The following is a 27,724-nucleotide window of genomic DNA, read 5'->3' on the forward strand; positions in this document are numbered from 1 at the left end:
AAAACATCTTAAAAGGATAGCAAGTAATTGTAGACATAGACAAAATAAATACGTAAATGGACCCAATTAGACAAAATGACACAAGTTTTGGCACGACACACATATTATTCTAAACCAGGGATCTAAAGGGCTAAGCTAATGGCCGATAAATTCTTGTACATTCCCAATGCTGGTACACAAAATAACCCCTTCAGTAGATAAAAATTAATGGTTGATACGTTTGAACACTCAACTTAATGAAGCAATCCATCAAAATTCAACATTAAGCCAACGAATAAGAATACGTTATTCTAAAACTTTGGGGACTAGTGTAATAAAAAGCCCATTGTGGGCATTGTCCCCTCTATTTCTGATTCTAAACAGTCAAAAATTGACTCATGATCATAATACATTAGATTGTCAGGGATAGGACATCTGGAAATTAAATTGTTCGTAGTTTTAGAGAAAGTAAGCCCCACCCACCCTTATTTTACCCCTGCAAGGAGCCCAACCCTGCGGGTTTACCCTGTACAAAATCAAGTGATGTTAGTGTATTCTTTACGATTTCAGAGAAAGCAAAACCATTAATTTCTAAGAAACTTAGTATTTGGTTTTAAAAGCTATTGATCCATCTCAACCCAAGACTACTTTATCAAACTAACATCTTTGTACAGGCCATATATATACCTGGACAATATCAAAATCAACTTCAAACTAATTTTAAACAATATACTTTTACACTAATCTTACAGATTTTTCAGTATAAAATATTTATACTGATGACTTATCACTGTAATGCATGATAATGAACTGTAAATGTACCTTTAGGTCCAGTAAAGTTTTTTCTTTGATTAAACTGAATATTTCTTTATGAGTAGCTTTGTCCACATACAGTCCACACACCTATAAAAGAATAGAAAGATATTAGTTAAGTACATAGTTGTATAATATAGACATTGAATAATATGTACCTAGTTGTATAGTAGTTGCGTTCCAAGTATCGCGTATAGTCTGAAACTTTAGAATAACTACAGAACTAATTAAGTTTTTCCTTTTAGCGTTATATAGGTCCCAGGGTGGTTTAAGGCTTTTTTTTAGATTTTAACCTTAGGATGGTTTAAGACCATTTTTGTCACTCTACTTTAAGATAAAAAAAAAATATCTTAAAAAGGAAAATTTATTTTTATTTTATAGTACTTAGCATAATATATGAAAATAGCCTATCCTTGTAATTAAGCAAAAAAAATACAGCTTCAAAAAATAAAATTATTTTTGACAAATTGCAAATAAATTTGCAATCATTAAGATTTTTACAAGTTCACTAAAAATTCGCGCAAAATTAGTTACGGTTTCAGTTTGAAGTATAGAATTAATTCTGTAATTAATGATTGCAGTTTGATTCCTCCGGGCTGTTATTAGGATTAATTCTGTGGTTTTAAAACACAATTACATCCAGAGGCCAACATGGTCAAATCAAATTAAGAATAGTTTAAATAGTCTCTATGTCTTATGCATCAAGTGATTTTTTGTCTTTTATTTTTTATAAGAAACTTAAATATGAAGATTATATATTAGTTTTGATAATAACAGGACATAACAAATACCGAGATGCTTCGCGCATCTTGAGAAAATGTATAACAAAGATAATTTAAGTAGACGCCTTGTTTCTTATTAATCAATCAACTTTTGTCTCTTTAAACATAAGATTAATATTTTTCTGAATATTAGACAAAGTGTTGTCATTTACTAATAATTCATAAATGGGATCGACCAAGTCGATTATACTAAGAAGGTACTTTTTAGTAACTTTTTATCTAAAATAATATAAAACTTAATAATAGACATGGAATGTGTGGATCACATAAGCGTGCTTAAAAGTCCGATTTAAGGCGCGTTTCGACTTGCCATGCGATATCAGTGCATTTTAAATTGTGTGCTAGGTTGTAGTACAGTACTCCAACTAAAGATATGCTATAAACTGACGTATTATAGACAGCTTTCCGCGTATAGTAAAACTAAAAAAAGTTGAGATTAAAAACTCGGGGAATATTCGTGGAAAATTGTCTTTAATACTTTGCTATACATAATTTTTTCAGTATAGGGGAGAACAGGTTCTAATCCAGCGGATATCAATCGGTTTCGAAGTCATTATGGCACAGTGCCTTCGAAGGTGCTTTGACTTTAGTGCCAGAACCTAAATTGGGACATAGTGCATTTCATTACCCTAGGTTAGGTAACTTCATTTCACTTTTCAATAAAATCTAAAATGCAGCGGTTTTTGAGAAAATTAAATTTGAAAATTTCGAGTTCAATTTTCACCCACTAGGAGTTACCGCATAATCATGACAAGAAAAGCAAAGATTAGTTATTTTAAATTTTTAACAACTTTGCTTTTATAAAGTCAGTCATAAAACCTCTCTATATATGATTTATTTAAGGCGGAATTTCCGTGACCTTAGCAAAGCAATTGATAAAAATGGCAATTAATTAACTCACTTCAGGAGTGGTTTTATGAAGAACTTTATAAAAGCAAAGTTGTTCAAAATTTTAAATAAATAATCTTTGCTTTTCTTGTCATGATTATGCGGTAACTCCTAGTGGGTGAAAATTGAACTTGAAATTTTCAAATTTAATTTTCTCAAAAACCGCTGCATTTTAGATTTTATTGAAAAGTGAATTGAAGTTACCTAACCTAGGGTAATGAAATGCACTATGTCCCAATTTAGGTTCTGACACTAAAGTCAAAGCACCTTCGAATGCACTGTGTATGGAAGGTTAATTATTCAATTGTATACCCGACATGATCCTTATGAATGTCATACTTATGATGTATTAGCTTAATTTTGATAAAGCGTATGAGAAAGATACATTCAAGATAATGTACACCTAGCATCTGAAAAACATATTCATGCATACGTTATTTGTACATATATTTTAACAAAGACATTGTTAGATACACATTTCGTACAAATGATTAAGAAAATGTAGATCAACCTACAATACATTGAAGAAAAAAATCTATCTTTTTACCTTACTTAAAATTTAAAAACAGCCTAAAAAAACCCAAAAAATTCGTATTCTAAAAATGGAAAGGTAAAGATAAAAAAATTGTGGAATATTTTGTATGATAAGTTCTATGATTTTTCAGTATGGCTTAGACTTTGTTTTAATCCATCGGAAATGAATCGAATTTGAAATCATGCTGGAAAAACTTGTCCTTGTTTATGAATTATTTATATTCCTTAACAAGGAACAAGTACGTCACTAGAAAATAATTAAAGCTAGCTAATTAAGCAACATTAACTACGTGTCGTTTTACTGTTGTTAGTAGATCTAATGACCAAAGGGTTCGGCCGCCGAAATAATTTTTAGTCCCCTTCATTTGGACAAATTTTAAATTTCTGAAAAAAGTTTTTGCCGTCAAATAAATCTGCAGCTGGCCGATAGGGTCGAAGCCGCAAAAAATCGATTGATTGCTAAAAGATAAGTCATTTATTGTAACAAAAGACCTCTTTTTTGTTAAGCCGCAGCCAAAACTCCTTTAAGATATAAGTCTGCAGCTGCGATAAGCCTGCTTCTAGTCAATAATTTGCGACAGCGGCTGCCGAACCCGATTATTTTCTCACAATATTCTTTATTAATATTTAGATAATTATTATTTTAGCCCCCCCCCCCCCCACTCTACACCACCCTCTGCATAATAAACCAGAAATATCTCACAATTAATTATATGCATTATATAGGACATACCTTTTTATGGATATTATATAACAAACAAGGTCACTTATATCCAGTACTGAAGGATCTCTCTAACCACTGAACCGTTCGGGTTCTCCTTAACACGTTAGCTTCTCATAGGTCCCAGGAAGGTTTAAAATTTTTTGGGGGAGGGTACCACCACCCTCCCAAAATAAATCACCCCTATAGTTTATCCTAGATAGTAGCGAAGCTTTTATTTATGCTGTAAAAATGGATATAGAGTATATAGATATTGTAAGAAAATCTCGATTACCCTGATAAAATGTTTCTCCCAGCTGGCTAATGCAACGATAACCCCATCCCCTTCCCTGAAAGATTGTTACAATATCCACGTATTTTATAATATCTCTTGCTGTAACATGTATTGCATTGCATATGTCATTCAGAAAAGTATTTAGAATAGTAAAAGCTAATTGTTGACAGATTTTTCAGTAATTTTAAGTTTTCAAAAGACATAAAAAAGACTAGTCATTGCTACTAAAACTGATGTGACGGACAGACGGAAATATCCTAGGTATAGAATAGCCCCGCTACTAGCAGCTATAAGGCTATTAAAGTACATGAAGTATTTAATCAAAATGCATGTTTTGGTTAAGTTTTTAAAGTAGAATGATTGCTTAAACATATTTTTTGTATCTTGCGAATAGCGAAGCTTTTCTACAAATGGTAGTTCGGTCAGACTGACACACATAAACTGAACTTTATTAAAATAAGAGTGGTTAAAACAGTATTTTGTTTTTCTTATCACTAGAAATATGAGAAAAATGCAGGGGGAGGGGAGGAGAGGACATTGCGCTGTTTTATAATATTCTTTTTAAATTTCGTCGGATTAACAACTTAAGGAACTTTTCTTGAATTTGATTGGTTCAATACAGTCCATAAGTTTCAACCACTAATTGTAATCTACAGAAGGGGTAATTTGAGTATCGTCATTGGGGAGGTACATCAATTTATCTGCATTTGTACTATCTCTTTAGATCTATGAGTAATATGTGTTACAAAAGTCTATAAATAAATAACAATAAGCTTTTGGAAGAAATCGTCCTTGTTTTGATAAAAAAATACATTTATAAAGGGGTTGAACTGTGTTGTAAAGCTCTGAACTTGAGTTTAAGGTCAAGAGGACAAGATTGTGTGCTTCATCATATTGATATTTTAATTTACGGAGACATATCTATCTTTAGGTTGGGAGGGGGAACATATTCTACCTCTCTTAAAAAGACAATTAAAGTTACTAATAGAATAATCCAGCGTGTCAGAGCCGTTTAATTTTGATGCGGCTCCGGCTCAGGCTCCTACCTTAAAATTAATATATCAATTTTTGTTCATTATTGAATTTGATAAAATAAAATAAATAATATAAAATAATTAGCTTTTATTTGATTAAAGCTATATAAAAGTAGAAGGATGTGTGTCTATTTTTTAAGTAACAATAGTTTTTCAGTTTATTATATGGAAATAGACCGTTGCCAAATTATAATATTACTTTAAAAAAATCAGTTTTAGCTAATCTGGAGCCGGAGCCGTTTTTAACGAAAAATACGGCTCCAGCTCCACCAAAAATGTTGTTGCTCCCGGCTCTGGCTCTGAAACGCTGGAATAATCAGTCTTTCTATAATACAGAATTTGGGAGATTTGTGCTAGCGGATTTTCTTTTTAAAATAGAGTTTGAACCACTTACATAAAAAGCAGGGCAAAAGCAATAGAAATGATAAAATGAGTTATTAGGTATGTGAGTTATTGGTATAATTACGTTAAAAAGGCCGTATACTTAAGATATTTGTGTAGTGTATTGATCAAACTTCTTTTTTTCATAATTAAAATGATCAAATACTTTAAAATTGTGAATCAGTATGGTAAATAGGAACCTAGTAAAAGTATCTGACTCTGATTATGACGTAAAAAAAAATTTGCCAATAAGAGGCCACTATAAATTTTACCATTGGTCAATTACAGTGTATACTGGCCTCTCATTGGCTAATTTTTTAAATCAGAGTCAGACACTTTTACTACCTTCGTAAATAGTCTTAAGTAAAATAACAATGTGATGAAAAAATATTTTAAAACTTCTCAGTGAGAAAATATTAATACTTTATTTAAGCTCATTGTTATTGTCATTTTTAGGAGAGGGAAACAATTTCATCCTCCCAGCTAGCTATCTTTCTTGTTGCAAACTTGTTCATGCAAAAAATTGACAAAACTCAGTGGCCCGAGACATCAATTTTTCAAAGCAAATATATGACATTTTTCATTCTTCATTGGATGTCTTGGAATTGTTGCCTGGTTCATCAACAGCGAAGCTTCTCTATGAGCATTGTATATACGTTGTAATAATGATTACAATTTATTATGGTGGCAAAACTAAAATACAAATACATCTACTTTTACTGTTTATATGGTAGCGAAGTAAAAGGATTTTTGTCTGTCGGTGTGTACCAAAAGATCTCGCTGACCGCTGCACCGATATAGTTCACATTTACAGGGTAGCAACTCATAGGTCCTGAGAAGGTTTATAACTATTTTAGGGGAAAGTACCACCACCCTCCAAAGAGAAATCGCCACTAGAAAAAATTACCACCCCATAAAACTTTTTTAACTTTTTCTTTTCAAAACTTTAATTTAAAATAGGGGAATCGACTCCCCACCCCCCTTAAGGGCAACTATAGGCCCCTAGGGGTGAAGCCGTTAGTAATTATAAAGTCTCTATATCTATATCTGTCTGAATCTATTTGAAGAAAACATAATTTTCTCAGCTGCTGTTCAATATACTTTTTATAGTTTTTATAGATGTTTTCACACTTGTTAAACTTTAAATTCACAGAAATATTAAATCAATGTCTGCAACGTTTGCATTTATTATTCTTAAATTTAATACACTATAAAAATCACTTACATAAAACTTTAATAGATTTTTTAATATTTTATTATAAGTTTAGGACTAACACCATTAAAACATATTGATAAAATTCCATAAAAAGGAATCCTATTAAATAAGAAGTATGGGGGTATAGTCCCTTTCGTGGCAACGCTCCTTAAGGGGCGATTCTTCGTTTTTTCACAGTAGCCTTTCTCCTATTTCTAGCATGCGGGGGGCTCTAACCCTGCAGGGCCATTTGCCTAACCCTGTGGGGCAATCAACTAACCTAACCTAACCTAAAATAGCCTATCAAAAGCCATTTTAAAAATACGACGAATCCCCCCTATAAGGGGCGTTGCCACGAAAGGGACTATTCCCGAAGTATGTATCTTAAGATTTCGATAACTGATGAACCAATTAAGTTCTCCATTTTAGGGAAGCTTCCCAATGGGTCTTGTAAGGTTTTACGCAATTTAATTTTTTAAACTTAACTGTTAAGCTTGTTCTGATTTTTTTTTCTGCCCTTCCCCACCCCTTAAAAAAGAGAGTCTCTAGATGCTAGAGGCGCAACCGCTTATATTTTTTTTTATAGTGTATTAAATTGTTTATCATCATTATAGATTTTAGTAGAAAATTGTCATAAAACTTCTAATATTTGTATCAAGAAATATTAATATCAATCTACAAATATATAATGAAACAATTCAAAGACTTTAAAATGTGACGAATTATAAAATGAACGTAAATAATTAAAATCCAATCTAAATTTGGATGCGCTTGTATCCTTATTCGCGAGATATTATTAAGTTGTATCGCTGAACCAAATCTTGCAGAAATATGTACATGGTTATTTGGTCGTACGCCATTTAGACAACCATCTCTTTAATTGCACTATTTTTGTCTAGAAGGCCTAACTGTGCATAAAAATTAGTTGCGCCTGTTTTGGACCAAAGAATACCCTTTATATTTGTCTGTAGTTCACCAGATATTGCAACAGAAGAAACCATTTAACATCTTTAGTTACGATGCAGTTATTGGCATGGATTCGAACCTATCACCTTTCCGAAATTTAGCGGATGTGTTACGCTACAGGCGTCGGGGAAATAATAAATACAATAGAGCACAAGTTATACAAAATATTTAGAATCTAAAGCCACAAGCAATAAAAAGATTAATATGTAAATGTAACTATACATATTTAACATTCAAAGCATCATATTACCGCAAGAATCATAAAACAAGGATGACAACATCCGTAAAAGCAGATCTTACCTATCAATAAAATGGCGAACTATATGAATTTTGGAATAACTATAGAACTGCTTTGCAGAGCATTTTTTATGAAGATTCATATGAGGTATAATAATTGATAACAATAGAACATGCTGACAGACGAACGTAGGAATGCCCTAATTATAGAGCAGCTCCGCTATTAAAAATAGGATGTAATTTTATATTGCTCAATTTCCGTGCAAAAACGTTAACACATAATAAAATGATTTTGCATACATACATACATACAAAGTTTACTCATTTTTGAAATAAGAAATGTCGATTTCTTTAAAAATCATCTTTTCTATAAAACAGGGTTGGTCATTGGAATTAACGTTTCGTTACCGAAAGAGTAGTTAATATGCCCCAACCCTCATATTATTAGATAAATAAGCAGGAGGATAGGGGCGAAGCATAAAAACACATATTACCTATGGTAATTGAATAATAAAATATTAAACCAGAGATTTGTATATAAGATATAATACAGGAGTTCTGAAAACTAATTATGTCACACTGTTCTGTTCACTGTGTATGTAAATTATAGAGTATACACACTCTTAGAACTATAAATTAAACAAATTGTCTGTCCTTATACTTCGATTTTTCCAAGACAGGTTTTAATCTATTTTGTGAGAGGTTAAGTTACTTAACTAGAAAACTATTTTACGATATCATTTCTCCCCATAAAAGGGTTGTCCCCCCCCCCCTATCCACATAGTTTACGATGTTTGTTTCTGCGAAGCTTTAATCTTTGACATACGTAGTCTAAAAAGTTTTTAGGCTCTTATAATTTTCCGAAACAGTAAAAAAGCTAAGGTTATCCTAATGTATAAAAAAGTTTTTTTTTAAGTATTTATAAACTAAGATTTTTTAGAGTGCTCTTACATCTCTTCTTGTGTTGACAACAAAGCAAAAAAATTTGATATTGACAATATGACTGAGCGAGCATTCAAGGGGGGGGGGGAAGTTCTGCCACTTTCGCGTAAACAGTGTGCAGTGGACTAGGTATTGATTTTAGATTATAGGTTATTTAGGATAAAAGTTTACTTTTGGGTATTAGTTCACGTATATTTAATCATTTTTTGAATAGGTCTCCAGGTTCAGGTGCTGCAGGCTGGAAGGTCGTTTCTGGACAGGTAAAAAAATTAAAAATTTTTTGTTTGAAGAGTTAGAGAGCAACTTATAAAACAAAATATGCTTCTTTTTGAATGTTATTAACATATCTGCAGAAAAAATTAAATTCGGCCTCCAGGTTCAGATGCTGCAGGCCTCCAGGTACACTCTGGACAGGTAAAAATTAAGTTTTCTTATTTGAAGAGTTAGAGGTACACATATTTAACCAAATATGCATCTTTATGGATGTTATCATCATATTTGCAGAAAAATTTAAAATCGGCCTCCAGGTTCAGGTGCTGCAGGCCTCCAGGTACACTCTGGACAGGTAAAAATTAAAATTTCTTATTTGAAGAGTTTGATGTACACTTATTTAACCAAATATGCATCTTTTTGGATGTTATTACCATATTTGAAGAAAAAATGACAATCGGCCTCCAGGTTCAGGTGCTGCAGGCTTCCAGGTACACTCTGGACAGGTAAAAATTAAAAACATTTATTTGAAGAGTTAGAGGTACACTTATTTAACCAAATATGCATCTTTTTGGATGTTATTACCATATTTGAAGAAAAAATGACAATCGGCCTCCAGGTTCAGGTGCTGCAGGCCTCCAGGTACACTCTGGACAGGTAGAAATTAAAATTTCGTATTTGAAGAGTTAGAGGTACACTTATAAAACAAATTATGCATCTTTTTGGATGTTATTACCATATCTGAAGGTAAATTGACAATCGGCCTCCAGGTTTAGGTGCTGCAGGCCTCCAGGTACACTCTGGACAGGTAAAAATTTAAATTTCTTATTTAAAGAGTTAGAGATACACTTATTAAACCAAATATGCAACTTATTGGATGTTATTACCATATTTGAAGGTAAATTGACAATCGGCCTCCAGGTTCAGGTGCTGCAGGCCTCCAGGTACACTCTGGACAGGCAGTTATAATATTTTTTGATACTTTTTGATTTGGACACCTTACCTGGATCCTGGTGACCACTGGTGACTGCTTGTGGCCGCTGGCAAGGTAAATTCCAATAAAGGTAATATTTGATATTAGAGGAAAGGTTTCTAAATAGAAAATTATTAAAATATAATAATATGACAAAATTTATTAAGTAAGTCTTCTATTTTTGTTCCAGGCAGGCTCTAGGTAGCCTCCAGGAGCCTGCTGGACGGGTTTAAAAAATCAATTTTATAATTTGTTTTATTTAGATGAAAGGTTTGAGTTGTGCTCCAGATAGGGTCAAGGTGGCCTCCAGGAGCCAGCTAGATAGATCTGTATTTATTACTTTTTGTTTATGTATGGTTTTCCACACATATGCAAAATATAATTCTGTCTAAGATATAATATTACAGATACTCAGAATGGGGAATGCAATTTCAATAGGATTCAGATTATAAAGTATAGATGCTAATGAAATAATTTTAAAATTACTACTGAGAGAGGTTAATTTTATCCAGATGTCATTCAGAGCTACAGATTCTCCATCCAGGTTAGTAAAATATAAAGAAATTCTTAGATTGTATATTCAATCCACATCTAAAGAAAAAGGCAGGAATTCCTGACACTTTCTTGCAAAAATTGTATTTATTTTTATATTCTATATTTGTTAAAAGTTCCTCTGATATTCTAAATGGCCGACTGTTTGTCTGTGCATATGTAAGAAATATTATGGAATAAATGTAAATTTCTTGGCAACTAGGTACTAAAGATAATATGCTTACTTTTTTTTAGTTGGAAATTCCCTATGACAATAAGCATTTTCTTGGTCTGTTGGTCTATCAACAATGTCATGACGTCTAAAGACTTCAAAGGAAAATGTGATTTTGTTTTAATATATTCTAAAAAGATCTCAAAAATCTTTTTTTGTTTGTCTTAGGAGAAAGAAAAGAAGAGGCCATGTTTCTACTCCAGTATATAGTTGTGTACAGGTACTTAATTTTCTTTCATATATTTTAAAGTTGGAAGTATAAGTTTGACAGATTGCTTTGCACGTTTGAGAGGATCTCTTTAAAATCCAATAATCACCCTAAAATTTTCAAATTCAGGAGAAATACACTGGTAATTTGTAAAAGCAAAGCTTTTCTGTAATTAGGGATGGTCTGTCCGTTACAGTTAGCTCTTTTCGTTCATTCAAACAGGTTAAAATTGCTCTATCAATTTCAAACTTTGCATGCTGATTTCTATAACAGTTAGGTACGACTTAGAAAGCGCAGCAACTCTATAATTGTTACAAGAAATCCGTACAACCATTTAAAACAAGCTGTTTTTTTTATATTTTTTTGACAACAAATTTTGAATGTTTAAATTATCTTATTCATCTGATTTTTTTAATACTGATTCCTATCACTAGGTATAGTGTTATAAACAAAGAATCTCTATAATCAAGTCCTAAAAAACGTCAGTATGTACTTAAGCAGTAACATGTAATTAATTAGTTTTCAACAAATTTAATTACAATTTTGTAGAGACCTATGCATTAATATTCAGTTCTGACACTCAACATGTGTTAATGTTCGTTTGTCCTTCCAAATCAGAGCTTCGCTTTTATGGATGTTGTCATCCTTGTTTTATTATTATTAGATGTGAGATATATGGTTGTAACAAGACTTTTGGAAGACAGGTAAAACTTTTATGTTGAACTAGTTGGTATGTATTCAAAGGAAGGGAGGCTGATTTTTTAAGAACATCTGAATAACTAGATAATATTGTGTTGTCTAATAACTATCTCCTTAAGTAGTAAGATATATGTTTGTCTGTGTGTCTAATATTGGCCATTTTTATCAGATTTATTTAGGCTTCAAGTATAAAAAAAATGATTTCCAGTCAATCTGTGAAGTTGATGCAATAGATTTTTTAGTTTATCCTTTTCAATTCCTTTGAATGTATTGCAGACGCAACATTATATCATTGAAATATTTTTAGGCCCACTTAAAGGGAGTGTGAACGTAAAAATTTCTCATCTGATTATCAAATCTTAACATTTACTAAGCACATTTCACTACACTGATCAACAAAAAATGTCCTATTCACGAAAATATCCAGAAATAATGCCTTGATTTTATGGTATTTTGAGAGGGAAAAAGGAAAAAACAGGGAAAATCTGAACGTTTTTGTTTCTTATAATGTTTGTAGGGATATTTAACTTGTCATATATAGTTGAAACAATTTACTTACTGTTAAGGATTTATTTTATGCTATAAAATTGCCAATTCGTTTTTTTATAACGTAGTAATTAGGTAATAAAGACATATTTTAAATTCGTATTATTGACAAAAAAATACCTCACTGTCTACAAAGGGTTGAATCTCATAGGTTATATAAAATAATAATATCCTTTTTTATTGTGTTGAACAATAAATAACCCACTTTGGAGAATTAGTTTACACTTTTATCAGACTGTTTATAAAGAAATATTGAGTCTTTATTATTTACAAATTTGTAATTAAAGGTGGGCGAGAGATGGGCCATTTAAAGTTAATTGGATACTAATAAAAAACCTGTTTCTGGCTTTGTTATTGTATTTGGTTTTCAATAAAAAAATATTGCTTATTTTATCAATTTCTAAGTAACTATACATTGGATTAAAGCAAGGATTATGTTAAAAGTCAGCTTAACTGTTAGGAAAAATCTAGAACTATGTGAAAAAGTTTAATTTTAGCTATAATGGGAGAAAAAAGCAATTTAATGTACATTTTATATAATACGGAAAATTTCTTCCTTTCCCCGTACCTTATAAAAATCGTCGGAAAAAGCCGTTTTTTAAGCAAACAAAAGCGCGTTTTGCTCTATCTGTGAGATATTATGAATGAGATAATGTTAAAATTTGATATTAAGATGAGAAAAATTTACGTTCACAGTCCCTTTAACACTGCATGAAGAAAATCAGTATTTTATTAAATAATGTATTTCTTTTTGATAATGTAAGTTGTACATATTTTAAAAAAGATAATTTGATCTGTAGAATATTTTTTTCAGAGTTCTAAAATGAAGAAAAATTTATTGTTCACTGGAAATAAGTAAATGACGAAAGTTATGTGAATATTATTTAGGATAACATTGCAAATTTTATGCTCTAATTTTTTATATAAAGTTTCTTTTCTATTTCTACATAGTATACCTTTCTTTTAAATAAAAGATTACACATTTGATTTACCTGTCCAGCAGGCTCTTGGAGGCCGCCTACAGCCTGTCTGAAGCCTTAAATGCTATATTATACTAAATTATTATAATTTAGCCATTTTCTTTTTAGAAACCATTCCTATAAATTCAAAAATAACCATTTAGGATTTTTTAACTGGCTACCAACAACCAGCAGTCAACAGGATCCAGGTAAGGTTTCCAAATTAAAAAGTATTAAAAAATATTTTATCTGCCTGTCCAGAGTTGACCTGGAGGCCTCCAGTACCTGAACCTGGAGGCTGATTGTCAATTTATCTTCAAATATGATAATAACATCCAAAAACACGCATATTTGGATTAATAAGTGTACCTCTAACTCTTCAAATAAGAAATTTTAATTTTTACCTGTCCAGGGTGTACCTGGAGGCATGCAGCACCTGAAACTAGAGTCCAATTTGAATTTTTTCTGTAAATATGATAATAACATCCAAAAAGATGCATATTTGGTTTTATGTACCTGTAACCCTTTAAATATTTTTTTTTAATTTTTACCTGTCTAGAATGGATCTGGAGGCCTGCAGCACCTGTACCTGGAGGCCGAATATCAATTTACCTTCAAATATGATAATAACATCCAAAAATACGCATATTTGGTTTAATAAGTTTACCTCTAACTCTTTAAATAATTTTTTTAAAATTTTTACCTGTCCAGAATGTACCTGGAGGCCTGCAGCACCTGAACCTGGAGGCCGATTGTCAATTTACCTTCAAATATAGTAAAAACATCCAAAAAGATGCATATTTTGTTTTATAAGTGTACCTCTAACTCTTCAAATAAGAAATTTTGATTTTTACCTGTCCAGAGTGTACCTGGAGGCCTGCAGCACCTGAACCTGGAAGCCGATTGTCATTTTTTCTTCAAATATGGTAATAACATCCAAAAATATGCATATTTGGTTAAATAAGTGTACATCAAACTCTTCAAATAAGAAATTTTAATTTTTACCTGTCCAGAGTGTACCTGGAGGCCTGCAGTACCTGAACCTGGAGGCCGATTTTAAATTTTTCTGCAAAAATGATGATAACATCCATAAAGATGCATATTTGGTTAAATAAGTGTACCTCTAACTCTTCAAATAAGAAAACTTAATTTTTACCTGTCCAGAGTGTACCTGGAGGCCTGCAGCACCTGAACCTGGAGGCCGATTGTCATTTTTTCTTCTAATATGGTAATAACATTCAAAAAGATGCATATTTGGTTTAATAAGTGTACCTCTAACTCTTCAAATAATTTTTTTTTATTTTTACCTGTCCAGAGTGTACCTGGAGGCCTGCAGCACCTGAACCTGGAGGCCGAATTTAATTTTTTCTGCAGATATGTTAATAACATTCAAAAAGAAGCATATTTTGTTTTATAAGTTGCTCTCTAACTCTTCAAACAAAAATTTTTAATTTTTTTACCTGTCCAGAAACGACCTTCCAGCCTGCAGCACCTGAACCTGGAGACCTATTCAAAAAATGATTAAATATACGTGAACTAATACCCAAAAGTAAACTTTTATCCTAAATAACCTATAATCTAAAATCAATACCTAGTCCACTGCACACTGTTTACGCGAAAGTGGCAGAACTTCCCCCCCCCTTTAATAAACAAGGATAGTTAGAAGCGCCGCAAAATTAAGCTAATGAGAACTTTAAATGGGTAAGAAAAGCAAACTGAAAACAGTACATATAAAGTTATACAGTGTGTTTTTTTATGAGAACTTTTTTGAAGGTAATTTTACCCTACTTATAGTTATCAGAATTTAATGATTAATGGCTTATTTTCTTCGTTTTTTATAACCATTTATTTGAACATCAAAAAAATATTTCAGTTTTTATTTAAAAAGTACAGTAAAATCAAAAAATCAAAACCTAGGTGTCAACATCTAAAATGGTTTTAGCGCATTTTTCTCATGCTCAAATCTTCTAACCTTTGCAAGAATGGCTGCAAAACGCTTCAAAGTTGAGATACATACTTAAACATTGATACAGATACTTTTGGGGACATGTACTAGAACATGTTAAAGTTTGAAGGCCATATCTCCACCAGGGAGGGAACACTGGCCCCTCAAAGTGGACTACTGAAAATCCATTTTTTTCTTGCAAAGGGTAGAAGATTTGAGCTTAAGAAAAATGCGCTAAAACCTTTTTTAGATGTTGACACCTAAGTTTTAAATTTTTGATTTTACTTTACTTTTTAAATAAAAACTGAAATATTTTTTTGATGTTCTATAAATGGTTATAAAAAACGAAGAAAATAAGCCGTTAATCATTAAATTCTGATAACTATAAGTGGGGTAAAATTGCTTTCAAAAAAGTTCTCATAAAAAAAACACACTGTAGAAAGTTATTGACACACTCAGAAAATATAAACATACACATTAAAGACCATTTAGTGAAGTTTTTGTGTTATGTTGCACTTTATGATAGCAGAGAACCAGTATATATAGCGTAGAGACTGTATTTTTATATGTTATCACAACAATAAAAGTATTTTTTTTGTTAACACTTGAAAAGCCCACAAACAAAGAAAGAAATCAGCTAGGAATTTTATAAAAGCTTTATGAATTTCTAAAATTTTTATATTTTCATGATAATTGTCAGTGTTGTGTGCTGTTTCTATCATACCTTATCCAGCTGATAGCAGGATACAGTAGACAAACCCTAAATACAAAGAAGCCACGCTACTAAACACTAAAATGTTTCATTTATCTTAACGCTTTAACATCATAAATCAAATAAATGTTGGCAGCAAAATATTGATGAGTTAATCTTTTTCTTGTGTGTAAAATGGCATAATTTTCTCACGAAAGGGACAGAAGCATCTCAACATTTATTACGCTTTTTTTCATAAATACGTGATAGTGGATACTTGCTACCAGTTAGAGCCACAAATTTATCACTGTTTATTAATATTAATACTAATATAAATATTCTTTTCTCTTTATAAAAAAAATAAGGCCACATATTTTTTGAAAAAAAGGAACTCTACTTATGCGTATTTGAAGTTAGGTTATGTTACGTTACGGTAATGGAAGCTTTAAGAGACTTTAGTTCCCTGTGGGAACTTGAACACGTTAATACGTTTGGACGGTTGATAGACCTTTATTGTAGGTCTCAAGGCGCTAACATCACAACTATTGAAAACAATCGACTGCATGGAAAGGTTGTTAGCCTTGAAATTCCCCCCTAGTCATACTTTTAATGTAGCGCATCTGTCATAGCAATTTTAACGTCTTCAGTTATAACGCAGCTTGGGTTGGGATATATTAGATTGGAAGCTTTGAATCAAATGGACGGAAAATAATGTAGATTACATTAGCTTCATAAGAAAACAATAATTCGTTGATGGCTCTAACTGTCATTCTATCATACTAATTGATGTAACGAGAACACGAACAAATTCAGTGACAGAATACAAAGAAAAGTTGCCATCTTAAAAATTGTTTTAAAAATTGTCTCCATTCATAATTTGGTTGTTTCTTTGTAAAATAAAATAATCACGCAGATGCTTAGTTCTTTTCTGTGAAAATATCAATATAAAATATGGGATCATGAAAAGAAAACGAAGTAGCGTAAAATAACCAATCAAAGCTACTATGAAAATATGACGAAACCCGCTTCTTCGTTTTCTTTCCATTATCTACAATAAGAACTATACGTAGTTTTAAAACAATTTGCCATGATACTTGCGTCAGATATCATAATAATCAGACAACTTTTTAATGACACTTTGTCATGTTCAGGATATGTTTTAATGATTCTCCTTTACAGTGTTGCTAGGTACTCAAAAGTCCTGGGAAGGTTCATAACTATTTTAGGGGAGGGTACCACCACCCTCCAAAGAGAAATCGAACCCAAGAAAAAAATACCCCCCATAATTAAACAAAAAATGAAAGTGGGGAAAAGGCGACTTTCCACCCCACCCCATCAAGTTTAAACTAAAGAAGATAAATAATTTATCGCGTGTCTTTAATAGCTGTAAAGATTATTTATCTTGATATCATAATTATCAATAATAAATCTTAATAAGTAATTAAGGCTATAAAACTGAACAAAACAAACATCTTTATTTGAAGCAAAGTTTTTCTTTGCACACGGTTATCTGTTCTTTATACCTTTCTTTAATTTGGCGCAAGTGATATAGTTTTTGATTGTATAGAATAATCATTTAAAAGAGAATGAGATATTAAAATGTTAACTAATATGACGATTGAGTCGGCTTTTAAAAGATTAGAGTATCTATGTTTATAGATATTTTGCATTTTAAAAATTATGAAAAATAGTAAAAGAAGCAAAATCCTTGCTTTGTTAATGATTTTATTGTCCAGAGCTTCGCCATTATGTATGTTGTCATCCTTATTTTTAATATTTTTATCTGAAATGACAGAAATAACAGATCTATGTAATTATAGTTATCATTATCTAAAAAGGTTCACAAAGTTATCCATCAATTATCTAATGTTTAGGGAAGTGATTTGTGGTCATAACTAGTGTTGATAAATATTTAACAAGTGTCTTAAATAAGAAGAAATTCACATCTTAAAATTGTGTCATAGGCCTTATGTGATAATCTAAAAAAGATTATGACATGTTATTAATATAGAGTGTCTAGATGATTAATCCTATAATTGGACCAATAAGAACGCAATGTAGAATCAATCTGACCACATTATTGGTTTTAAAATGTACTCTTTTTTAATAAAGTTTTTTTTTGTTTTTCAATTTAATTTTATAGGATAAAGCTTTTATCTAAATATCTTATGTGACAGCTAACGTTAATAGATTATGTTTTGAATGCTAGAAATTTATTATTAAGTTAGACTGATTACTGTGTCTAATAGACCAACAAGGGTGATACATCTATTTTACATTTATTGATTATAGACAAGTTACTTAATAAAACAAAACAAATAAGGTAGTCTGTGTTTATTTCCTTAAATTGGTTCCATTATACGTAAAAAGCAAAGCATTTGGATCTTATATGTTTTTTTTTTATTTTACAATATCAAACCAACCAAAGCGGGCTTAAAACATACTGCTCAGGGAGTCAATAAAAATACATTTGACTATAACTTGGACACCTGCCATACTCATATTCCATGGAAGGTATTAGCTTGATAAGTCATAGTACAAAAGTGTCTCTGTCTACTTTATAGCACTTTAAGTTAAAACTCTTAAAACAATGGTTTATCGATCAATCAATTTATGAGAAACTATTTTTTTTTGAAAAAAGTAATTTGTTTAAAATTATTTAAAATGTATAGGTAGCATGTTAGGCAAAACTTATAGTTATCAGAATTTAAAATGAGGATAGGATAGCGTGCAGACACCTCTAACTGTTACATATAGATATTATACAAACACATTATATAGGTGTTTATACCATCTATATAATATTATTAGAATAGCGTGCAGACACCTCTAACTGTTACATATAGATATTATACAAACACATTATATAGGTGTTTATACCATATATATATTATTAGAATAGCGTGCAGACACCTCTAACTGTTACATATAGATATTATACAAACACATTATATAGGTGTTTATACCATATATATAATATTATTAGAATAGCGTGCAGACACCTCTAACTGTTACATATAGATATTACACAAACACATTATATAGGTGTTTATACCATCTATATAATATTATTTATTAGAATAGCGGACAGATACCTCAAACAATGTACAAAGATGTTTAACAAAACAAAAAATTGTATAAAGGCGTTCCATCGTATTTTCACAGTAGATTTTTTACTATTTCTAGCCCCTGCTGGGGGCTCTAACCCTACGTGGAAATCACCAAACCTAACTTAAAATAATCTATCAAAAGCTATTGTGAAAATACGACGAAACGCCCCTTAAAAGGCGTTGTCACGAAAGGGACTATACCCGAATAGAGTACATAAAAACTTTACCAAAAAATAATAGAACATCAACCTATATTCGAGTTATATCTGGTTATTTTATGTGCACACCCCAATAACATTTGCATGAAAGACAGAACTCTGCAAAGCTTCAAGTAAGTGTCACTTAAGATTATCTACCAATATGGCTCTCAAAATCAAATATCTCAAATCTGTCATTAGCGTAGCTCAATATTTTTTTATTAATGGCTGCCCCACAACCCATAAGGGTGATTAATTCTAAGTGGAATGCCAGATGGAGAAAATTATTTAGTATTAAAAATCCAAGTTATGATGAAGGTGTAAATCAAATCATGTTTAATTGTGCTTTTAGATAGAGTATACGATACACTTTTTATTATTATAGAATACCTTTGCTTTCTCCTATTTTTTTCAATTTTGAAAATTTGAGTACCACCCTCCCTCCCCCCCCCCCCCAACAGAACAACTATTTTAGGTTAGGTTTTAGGCTAGGGAGCCGAGCGCTGCGGCTAGGCAGGCAAGGGTGCCGAGCGCCGCGGCCAGAGTTCATAGTTCTGTCAGGGGGGTACTCAAATTTTTAAACTTGAAAAAAATATTTCTAAGAGGATATTACCCTTTGCTTGTATTATTATTAAACACAAATTTGCGTTTGGTTAAGACCTTTAGTATCACCATTTGTATAAGTTAACAAAGACAAATTAAAAAAGGCTTAAAGTATGCATTTTAAATATAACAAAACAATAATATTTAATGCATCATAAGTTTGCTTTGAAATTAACTAGACATAATTTAAACGAACAAGGATAATCATTTAACAAGCATTGCAGTTTTCACAGCTTAAATAAAAGTTTATTAATATATGCCAAATATAAACAGCAACTTAAAGCAACTAGGTAAAAAGTATCATCTGATGCATTTAGGCTTCCTGAGCAAAGACGTCTAAGCTTTTATTTCAATTCTCAACATGAGGTTAGTTCCTATTGAGTATATATCCCCTGAAGGTAAATTTGGTAAAGGTGGTAACCTCAAATTCGTTTTAGGGTGGTAAACACCTCTTTACCCCCCTCACTTGGACGTTCCTGTTCGATCCTACGTGAATTTGTTAATACTGCGGCCTTTTAACCGTTACAAACTTACATACCTAATTGTCTATAGAGTGGCTACTAGAATCATAAAAGTGCACCAGACACTTTTTTTCTCGGGTTAAAACTTGTCAAAATTATTTGTAGATTTTGTGGCTAGAAATCAATGAAGTTTGGCCTTACCACAGAATAATAAAACAAAGCTTGAAAGTATCCCATTAAAAAAAGGAGCTAAATAATAAATGAAATAAAAAGGCTTATCTGAAACGAACAATCCAATAACACAAGGCGTTTAATCTTAGATATCTTTTATTAGAAATGAAACATTGAATAAAAGATTTGTTTTCCAAGTCAAGTAAAATAAGCTACAGGAAAAATTTATCTCTATTAATCAATGGGTTAAACAGTGTAAAATTATTTGGCGGGTACATTTAAATTCTATTTCTCTTTTTTATTGAGGTGTAGGTTATCAAGGGAAAAGTGGACATTGGACTGTATATTAAGCAGGAACCAAAAGTTTTATAACAACATTATCATTATCGTTGGCTCAAAACCTTTGGGTTTCTTTTATTGAGTTGTGATTGGTTGGTTCAAAACTAGTAGTGTCAAAATTTGATCTTCAGATGGGTTAATTTTGTTTATCATCATTGAGTATTTCAATTAATTTAACGTCCAGTATATTTTCCCTTATTATCCCTGGTAGATTATACATAACTCACTTTGTCAGTCCTAACAATTGTGACGTATAAAGAGTAATTCTTTAATGAAGTCTATTCAACTGTCTATAATTATCAGAAATACATCACAGGGTGTTTTTCTTCAAATTTTTCCTCTCTTATTATTTTTATTAAAATCCATCCTTGTTTTATAACAATGAAGACACAGTTTAACTTTTTTTGACACATTAGTCATCAAATTTTAAAAATACTTAGGTAATAATGGAAAATTATGAAAAAAGAGAAACAAATTATTTCAGAGTATGTCTTTTTTTAAATGTAGTAAAATATAGCAAAATAGTTTGCAATTTGTGCAAAACGATGATTCACACAACAACGTGTTAGAAGAAAAACGTAAAGATCCTCTTTGAATAATCTATCAAGATGTTGTACATTTTAATTACGTTATTTGTAAATTTCCACCAATCAGCCGACTGTTATAAAGACTTTAATTTGGAAATTAAAAATGAAAATATTATCTTAAAGATTTTGCTGCTAAAAAAGAAGAATTTGTCTGTTGATATTTCCTTATCTATAAAACATAAATATTTCACCTTGTTAATTTTAAAATCAAATATTACTATTTGATTTTAAAACCAACATTTTAGTTCAGCTTGAGTTAAATTTAAATGGGAGTTTTCCATTTTGGCGGGAGAGACACTCTTTTAGACAAAAACTAGTCATTCATAAATTTAAATTTCATAAATATTTGGAATTCAAACATTTTATATTTAATATATAGGGGATAAAGTGATAATCAAATAAGAATTAAAGATAGCTTCAAATTTTCTTTTTCAAATCACAGTAGACACAATCCAAAGAATGTTATTATGATCATTCGTTCTTAAGTACAATAACAAACAAATCCTTACCTTGAGTATTTGATCTCCTTTCTTGAGGCCTTTGACATGGGCTTCTGAGCCAATCTCTACTTGGGAGATATAGATTCCCAGTCCATGCTCGGCTCCGCCCCTAGATAGATAGATAGTTAGAAATATGGTTATTTAGATAGAAAGATAGACATAAGCTTCAATCTATAAATAGGAGATAAGATTCCCAGTCCATGTTCGACTCCTCCCCTAGATAGATAGATAGTATAGATAGTTAGATGCATTGATAGATAGCTAGATATTTATATAGATAGAAAGATAGACATGTGCCGGTCTCTACTTAGGAAATGTAGATTCCCAATCCATGTTCGGCTCCTCCCCTAGATAAATAAATATTTAGATTTATGAATAAATAGCTGGAAAATAAAATAAATAGAATATGACCCAATATTAGGAGATAAATTCCCAGTCCATGCTCGGCTCCTCCTCTAGATAGATAGTAGTAATAGTATGGATAGACTGCTAAATTACTAGATAGAAAGATAAACATGAGCAATCTCAACTTGAGCGATATAGATACCAAGACCATGCTCGGCTTCTCCACTAGATAGATAGATAATCAGATGAATGAATAGACAGCTGGATATTTATATAGATAGAAAGATAGACATTAGCTTCAATCACTACTTGAGCGATATAGATTCCAAGTCCATGCTCGGCTCCTCTCCTAGATAGATAATTAGATGTATGAATAGATAGCTAGATATTTATTAGATAGAAAGAGAGATATGTTCTATAAAACAAAATAAATTATACCTATTTAAGTTAAAAGTTTGAAGAAAATATGAACTAATATTAATAATACCAAACACATTTTAATCTCATATTTAACTCACAATAATAGCACTTTAACTTATCATTGAAAGCAGTTTAAACTAGACTAAACTTGGATATTTTATATCTTAATATAAATGTCCTAATAAAACTCCTTTCTTTAAGTGTATATTTGAAATATTCTCAACATGTAAAGTGTTCTACTAAGTTTTACTTCACTCACTCTTACATATTAATGATCTCATTGGGAAAATTTAATTTTTCTTTGTTTTTTATTTAATAATTGATGTTTTTTTTTACATGACATTTATCAAATAAATATGCTTCGCTTTCCTCTAAGAGTTTTATATTTTATAATGTTATGGCCCTAGTTCCCCTTGTTTCAAGCAGTTATTGTTTTAAAAAGTTGTAAATCATAACTAACAAATGTTTTGCTTTTACAATTATTCATTCTCAAACATATTTTCTTTTGAACAATATTATTTTATTTCAGTCTCTCTGGGTTATCTAGCTTAGGTAAATGTTAAAATACATTTATAATTAGAAATTTATAATAATAGAATTTATATATTTGTCTTATTTTTTTACCAACTAAATTAGTTTATCCTTTGATTTAGATCTTACCCTAACCCATAACTCTAACATCATAGGATCATAATCATTTAATATTTAGGCCTTATCTAACCTAGAAATGCACAAGCAAAAGAAGTAGAGCTAAAATTATTGAGTTAGACTTCTTGGTTCTCAAATTGCCATATGAAATTTTAAAACATGTTGCAATGTAGAGTACTAAAAAAGTTCTTACAAAAATAACTTTTTCTTGATTTTTTTATCAACATTTTTCAGCTTTAACCACCAACAAATATATATAAACCTTTTTCAGAAAATGATTAAAACACTACTGACAATATTGGTCGTCAGTGTTTTAACAACTGATGGCAATTTCAATCTCTCATGTAAAGATGGCTCTGATTTTGTGTGTAAATGTCCTGGTGATGACACGACCTTGTAAGATTTATTTACATTACTCATTTAAAGGACGTCCAAGGGTAAAGGGTAAAGGGTGTTTACCCACCCAAAAAATTTACAATATACATTAGATAACCCCCCATATAAATGAACTCAATCTTACTTTCTTGTGAGAATTTAGTTATTGTCTAATTACCACTAAATTCTAGTATGGCAGGTATCTTAGATGATGTCATTTTATTTATGTTACTGATAATATCCACGTTGTTAATAAGTTTGCAATCTCTTTTTTAAAACTTTTTTTTTGTTAGTTCCTATGTATTCAATATTATATTTAATCAAATTATTTGGAATTATTAAATAAAGTTTATCTACTCAACTGATTTCAAGGAAATATCTAATTAATATTAAAAAATCAAAGGATAAATATAAATTTAGCAAGATCCACAGACACCACTGTGAAGATATGTCAAAGCCAGTATGTGTGTGCCAAGATGGATCTGAACCTGTAATAGAACCAAGCTGTAAGGATGGAAATTATCCAGTGTGTCCAGGTATACTGCCCATGCACATACAGCATGCTATAATTGTTCAGGGGAACATTGGGCTGTTAATTACACTTGTCCCAAAAATATTATAACAACGTTTCCATTTTAGTTGGTTTAACAATCGCGGGGACTTTTATTGAATTTTGATTGGTTGGCTCAAACCTTTAAACCACTAATTGTACTCTACAGATGGATTTTTTACCAACAAAAAATAAAATGAATTATAATGATTTAGGAGCATGCCCAGATGGATCAGATGCAATTATGGATGGATATTTGTCTACACCTCTGTGCAAAGATGGTTCCTACAAAGTAATGTTTAATACAATAAAATAATCAGGAATTTTTAGATGCCTTTTTATACTGCAATTGGCTGTGGTGGCGGATATTTTAAAAGAGTAGCTGATTAGTGAATTATTCAAATTGTGGCACGTGTGTGTCGAGTGAATTGTAAATTTTCTTGCTGCTTAAAAATTAATAATTAATTGGCAGAATGAAAATCTGGAAAGATAAAGGCAGATGGTTAAAAAATTTCGCCTAAAATACTTATATAAGCAAAATAGTAAACTAGCAGCAAATATATGATTTCATGGCTTAAAAACCTTATAGGAATCTGATCCAGCTAAAACTAATAAATACCTACATTGATTCGAAAAAAAATATTGGGTAATGTCAGCTGATTTTTTTGTGATTTGGGGGGCAACACTTCTTAATAAAGACGACCTTTTAATATGTCCCAAAAGTATTATTTTGTATTTATTTCGCTTTTTGGCTATACCTTATACCTTATTCCTAGATCTAATCTACACCTTACTATGGAAATAATATTTTCTTGTTTTCAAGATCAAATGGAACAAATGCAAATGCGAGGATGGAACACCTTTTAGAAGAAGGCCTGGAAAAAAGAATAAGAATAAGGGAAACAAACAAGATAATGAAGAGAAAAACTAAACCTATTATAAAAATTTCGACCCTATTCTACTGAACTACTTAGAAAATGATTTTCAATTTCAAATATACTTTTTGTAAATTTCTTTTTAACTTTTTAACTAATAATAATAAATCCGATTAAAGCATTTTGAATCATGTTTACTTTTTGCTTGTACGTTTTTCAATAGTATTTTTTCCCAACGTATTATTGACAGCTTTTCGCGGATATTAAAATAAAAAATTATAACACTAACACCAGTTTTGTTGGACCCTAGGGGCCGAAGGCACGGGCTAACAAAAGTGATATTAATTTTATGTTTTTATTTTAATATTTGTGGAAATTGTCTGTAATACAATGATATACAGAGTTTTTCAGTATGGATGAGAACCAGTTCTAATCCAGAAGATATTAATTGGTTTCGAAGCCATACTTTCCCAACCCTACTAATTATTTTTTCAAAGGAAAGTGGCTACATATGAACAATGTTATTTTATTACCTGATGTAGAATCCAAATCCTCCAGATTCTGGTCTGACCAGCCTGATTCGCTGTATCCGGTTACTGGTCATCTTTCAACCATACCTGAAACATAATAGAAAATGAAATATTAACATTTTTAATTTGGACAATTTTTCCAAAATATTCGAAGATTTACGAAATAAATAAATTTAAGAAATTATATTGAAGAATTTTTGGGCCTGCCACCTTAGAAATTATGAGATTAACAAATTTCAAGGATAATCTTACAATTTTGTTTTTCATATGTTTTAGTCTAATTAGAATATGATGTAACATAATAAAATTTCATGAATTTTTCTATCCATGACCTTTTATTTGCGCAACTACTGTATAATTGAGGTACATCCGTCCAATGGTCAGTTAACCCCCACAAAGAAAGTACACTTGCAGCAGAAAAAAGTGCGGTTCTGTATAAGCTCAAAAAGCATAATCTTTATTCATGTTTATGCTACGCTTGTGATAATACTATTCTTGATATAAATGCTTGAATACTCTACAAGCTCTGATTTCTTATTAATAATTGCACTTCAACTAATTGCAGTAATATTCAAGGCTGGAGGGATATGTCAATAATAGATAAATAAATCTTTCTAATAACATACAAGTTATGCGCTCCTTTTTACCAATGAGTGAAAAAGTAAAAGAATATGGAGAAATGATTTTTTAAACATCTAAACTAAATTACAATAAATATAACGCTCAAAAATATTTATTTAAAGTGACTGTGAAGCTTTTACTATTTTTTAGGGAGTTTATTTGACTTACGTCCTTTGATCTCATTTCTTTATATCCACTACCCCATTAAAAACAACCCTAAACCTATAATTTAACAACTTTATATCCAATTCTGCTACATTTTTTAATAAAATAAAATTACTGAATCATACTCTTTATTTTTATTTTACCAAATTACCAATGCTTTAATTCTTATCTAATTCGTAAAAATGTTTACAATTGCATTTCTATAAAATTATTATCATCAAAATACTAAATAGAGCAAACACACACACACTCACACAAACACACACACTATAAATGTGCCTCCATTTAGTTGTGAGGCGGAAAATTTCTCTTTCTATACTCGCCATGGTTCGATGGTTTAAAAAGATGAATTCACTCCATTTTATAAGCAAAGCTGTTTCTACAGTTAGGGTCTATACGTCAGTCGAGTTGTATACTAAAAGATGTATAAGCATACAATTAACATAATATTTGTATTTTCAGCTAGTTCCTGTTGTTAACAACTTAAAAATAGATAAATCTTCTCTGTAAAAGTATTTAATATGGAATTTTTTACTTTGAGTTATGTTATCCTTGTTCTCTTTTATTTTCAACTACGCTCCCTTCATATTTATCAATATAAAACCCTTACCATAATAAATCAGTGTATATATCGTTCCCCTTTTTAGTAGCGCAGCTACTCTAAAATTCAGGAATCTAAAGGGATAAGAAAATAGTTAATAAATTGTTGTAGATTCCAAATAATTATACACAAAATTACTCCTTCTGTAGATTACAATGGGTGGTTGAAACTTTAGGACATTCAACATAATGAACAAACCAATAAAATCTAATAGTAGTTCCCAAAGTTGTTAAGCCAACGAATAAGAAAACGTTATTATAAAAATTAGGGGACTAGTGTAATAAACAGCATATTGTCCCCTCGCTCCCTTCTAAAACTATGCAGGTCCGTCAACAAAGAAGATAAAGTATAGAATAGAATCCAGGTAGAAGATTCTGCCTGGCTAGCCTGAAATAAAATTGGAACTTTTGAAAGCCCTAAATGGCTACAAGGCTTGTAGTAAAATCATATGATTTAAGATATTATCGAGAAATGATATGAAAAATAAATGCCTTTTTTAATAGTATACTAAAAGCCATACAGCCAATCGTCCAGCCATATTTGTCCTATTCACAATGGATTAAAACCTTATAGTATTAGCAAAACTTTAAACAAAATTCATTTCAACATGAATTTAGTAAAAAAATGACTTTAAAAATATTTGGTTAAGAAATAATGATCACGGCATTTGTATTAGGGTTGCATATGAATTTGTTTACAAAAAATCCTTAGCAGCTGATTTTTAATTCTTTCAAGGTGTTTATATCCAATTATATATTTTTAAGTATTTTAATTTCAATTATTATCATAAATTATTTTATTAATTGTTGAGTTATACGCAAGTTACGTTTACATTTCATAATCGAGTGATTCACAAGTTGCGTCATAAAGTACATTGACAGTGGTG

At 30.8% G+C, this 27,724-nt stretch overlaps 3 protein-coding genes across 4 annotated transcripts in view; 2 read left to right on the forward strand and 1 right to left on the reverse strand.

The window, feature by feature from the left end:
- Positions 1-27,724, forward strand: part of LOC145314518 (piwi-like protein Ago3) — a 366,650-nt gene that overhangs the window by 269,210 nt on the left and 69,716 nt on the right. The gene's annotated exons all lie outside the window — the stretch shown is intronic.
- LOC145314519 (uncharacterized) overlaps positions 1-27,724 on the reverse strand; it is a 101,679-nt gene that overhangs the window by 46,573 nt on the left and 27,382 nt on the right. Inside the window, exons 2-4 of the mRNA XM_080154454.1 lie at positions 25,455-25,538; positions 21,718-21,817; positions 802-882 (exon numbers count right to left, since the gene is read on the reverse strand). Coding sequence (XP_080010580.1) covers positions 802-882; positions 21,718-21,817; positions 25,455-25,525 — 252 coding nt within the window. The 5' untranslated portion in view covers positions 25,526-25,538. The remainder of the gene's footprint in view (positions 1-801; positions 883-21,717; positions 21,818-25,454; positions 25,539-27,724) is intronic.
- On the forward strand, positions 22,910-25,109 carry LOC145314521 (uncharacterized). Its single transcript, XM_080154456.1, has 5 exons — positions 22,910-23,025; positions 23,393-23,517; positions 23,917-24,032; positions 24,262-24,338; positions 24,870-25,109. Exons 2-5 carry the CDS (start codon positions 23,396-23,398, stop codon positions 24,975-24,977), a joined length of 423 nt encoding a protein of 140 aa, XP_080010582.1. The 5' UTR covers positions 22,910-23,025; positions 23,393-23,395; the 3' UTR covers positions 24,978-25,109.

The sequence above is a fragment of the Acartia tonsa genome, chromosome 3, assembly GCF_053477335.1.
Source record: "Acartia tonsa isolate MP-2025a chromosome 3, ASM5347733v1, whole genome shotgun sequence".
Classification (NCBI taxonomy): domain Eukaryota; kingdom Metazoa; phylum Arthropoda; class Copepoda; order Calanoida; family Acartiidae; genus Acartia; species Acartia tonsa.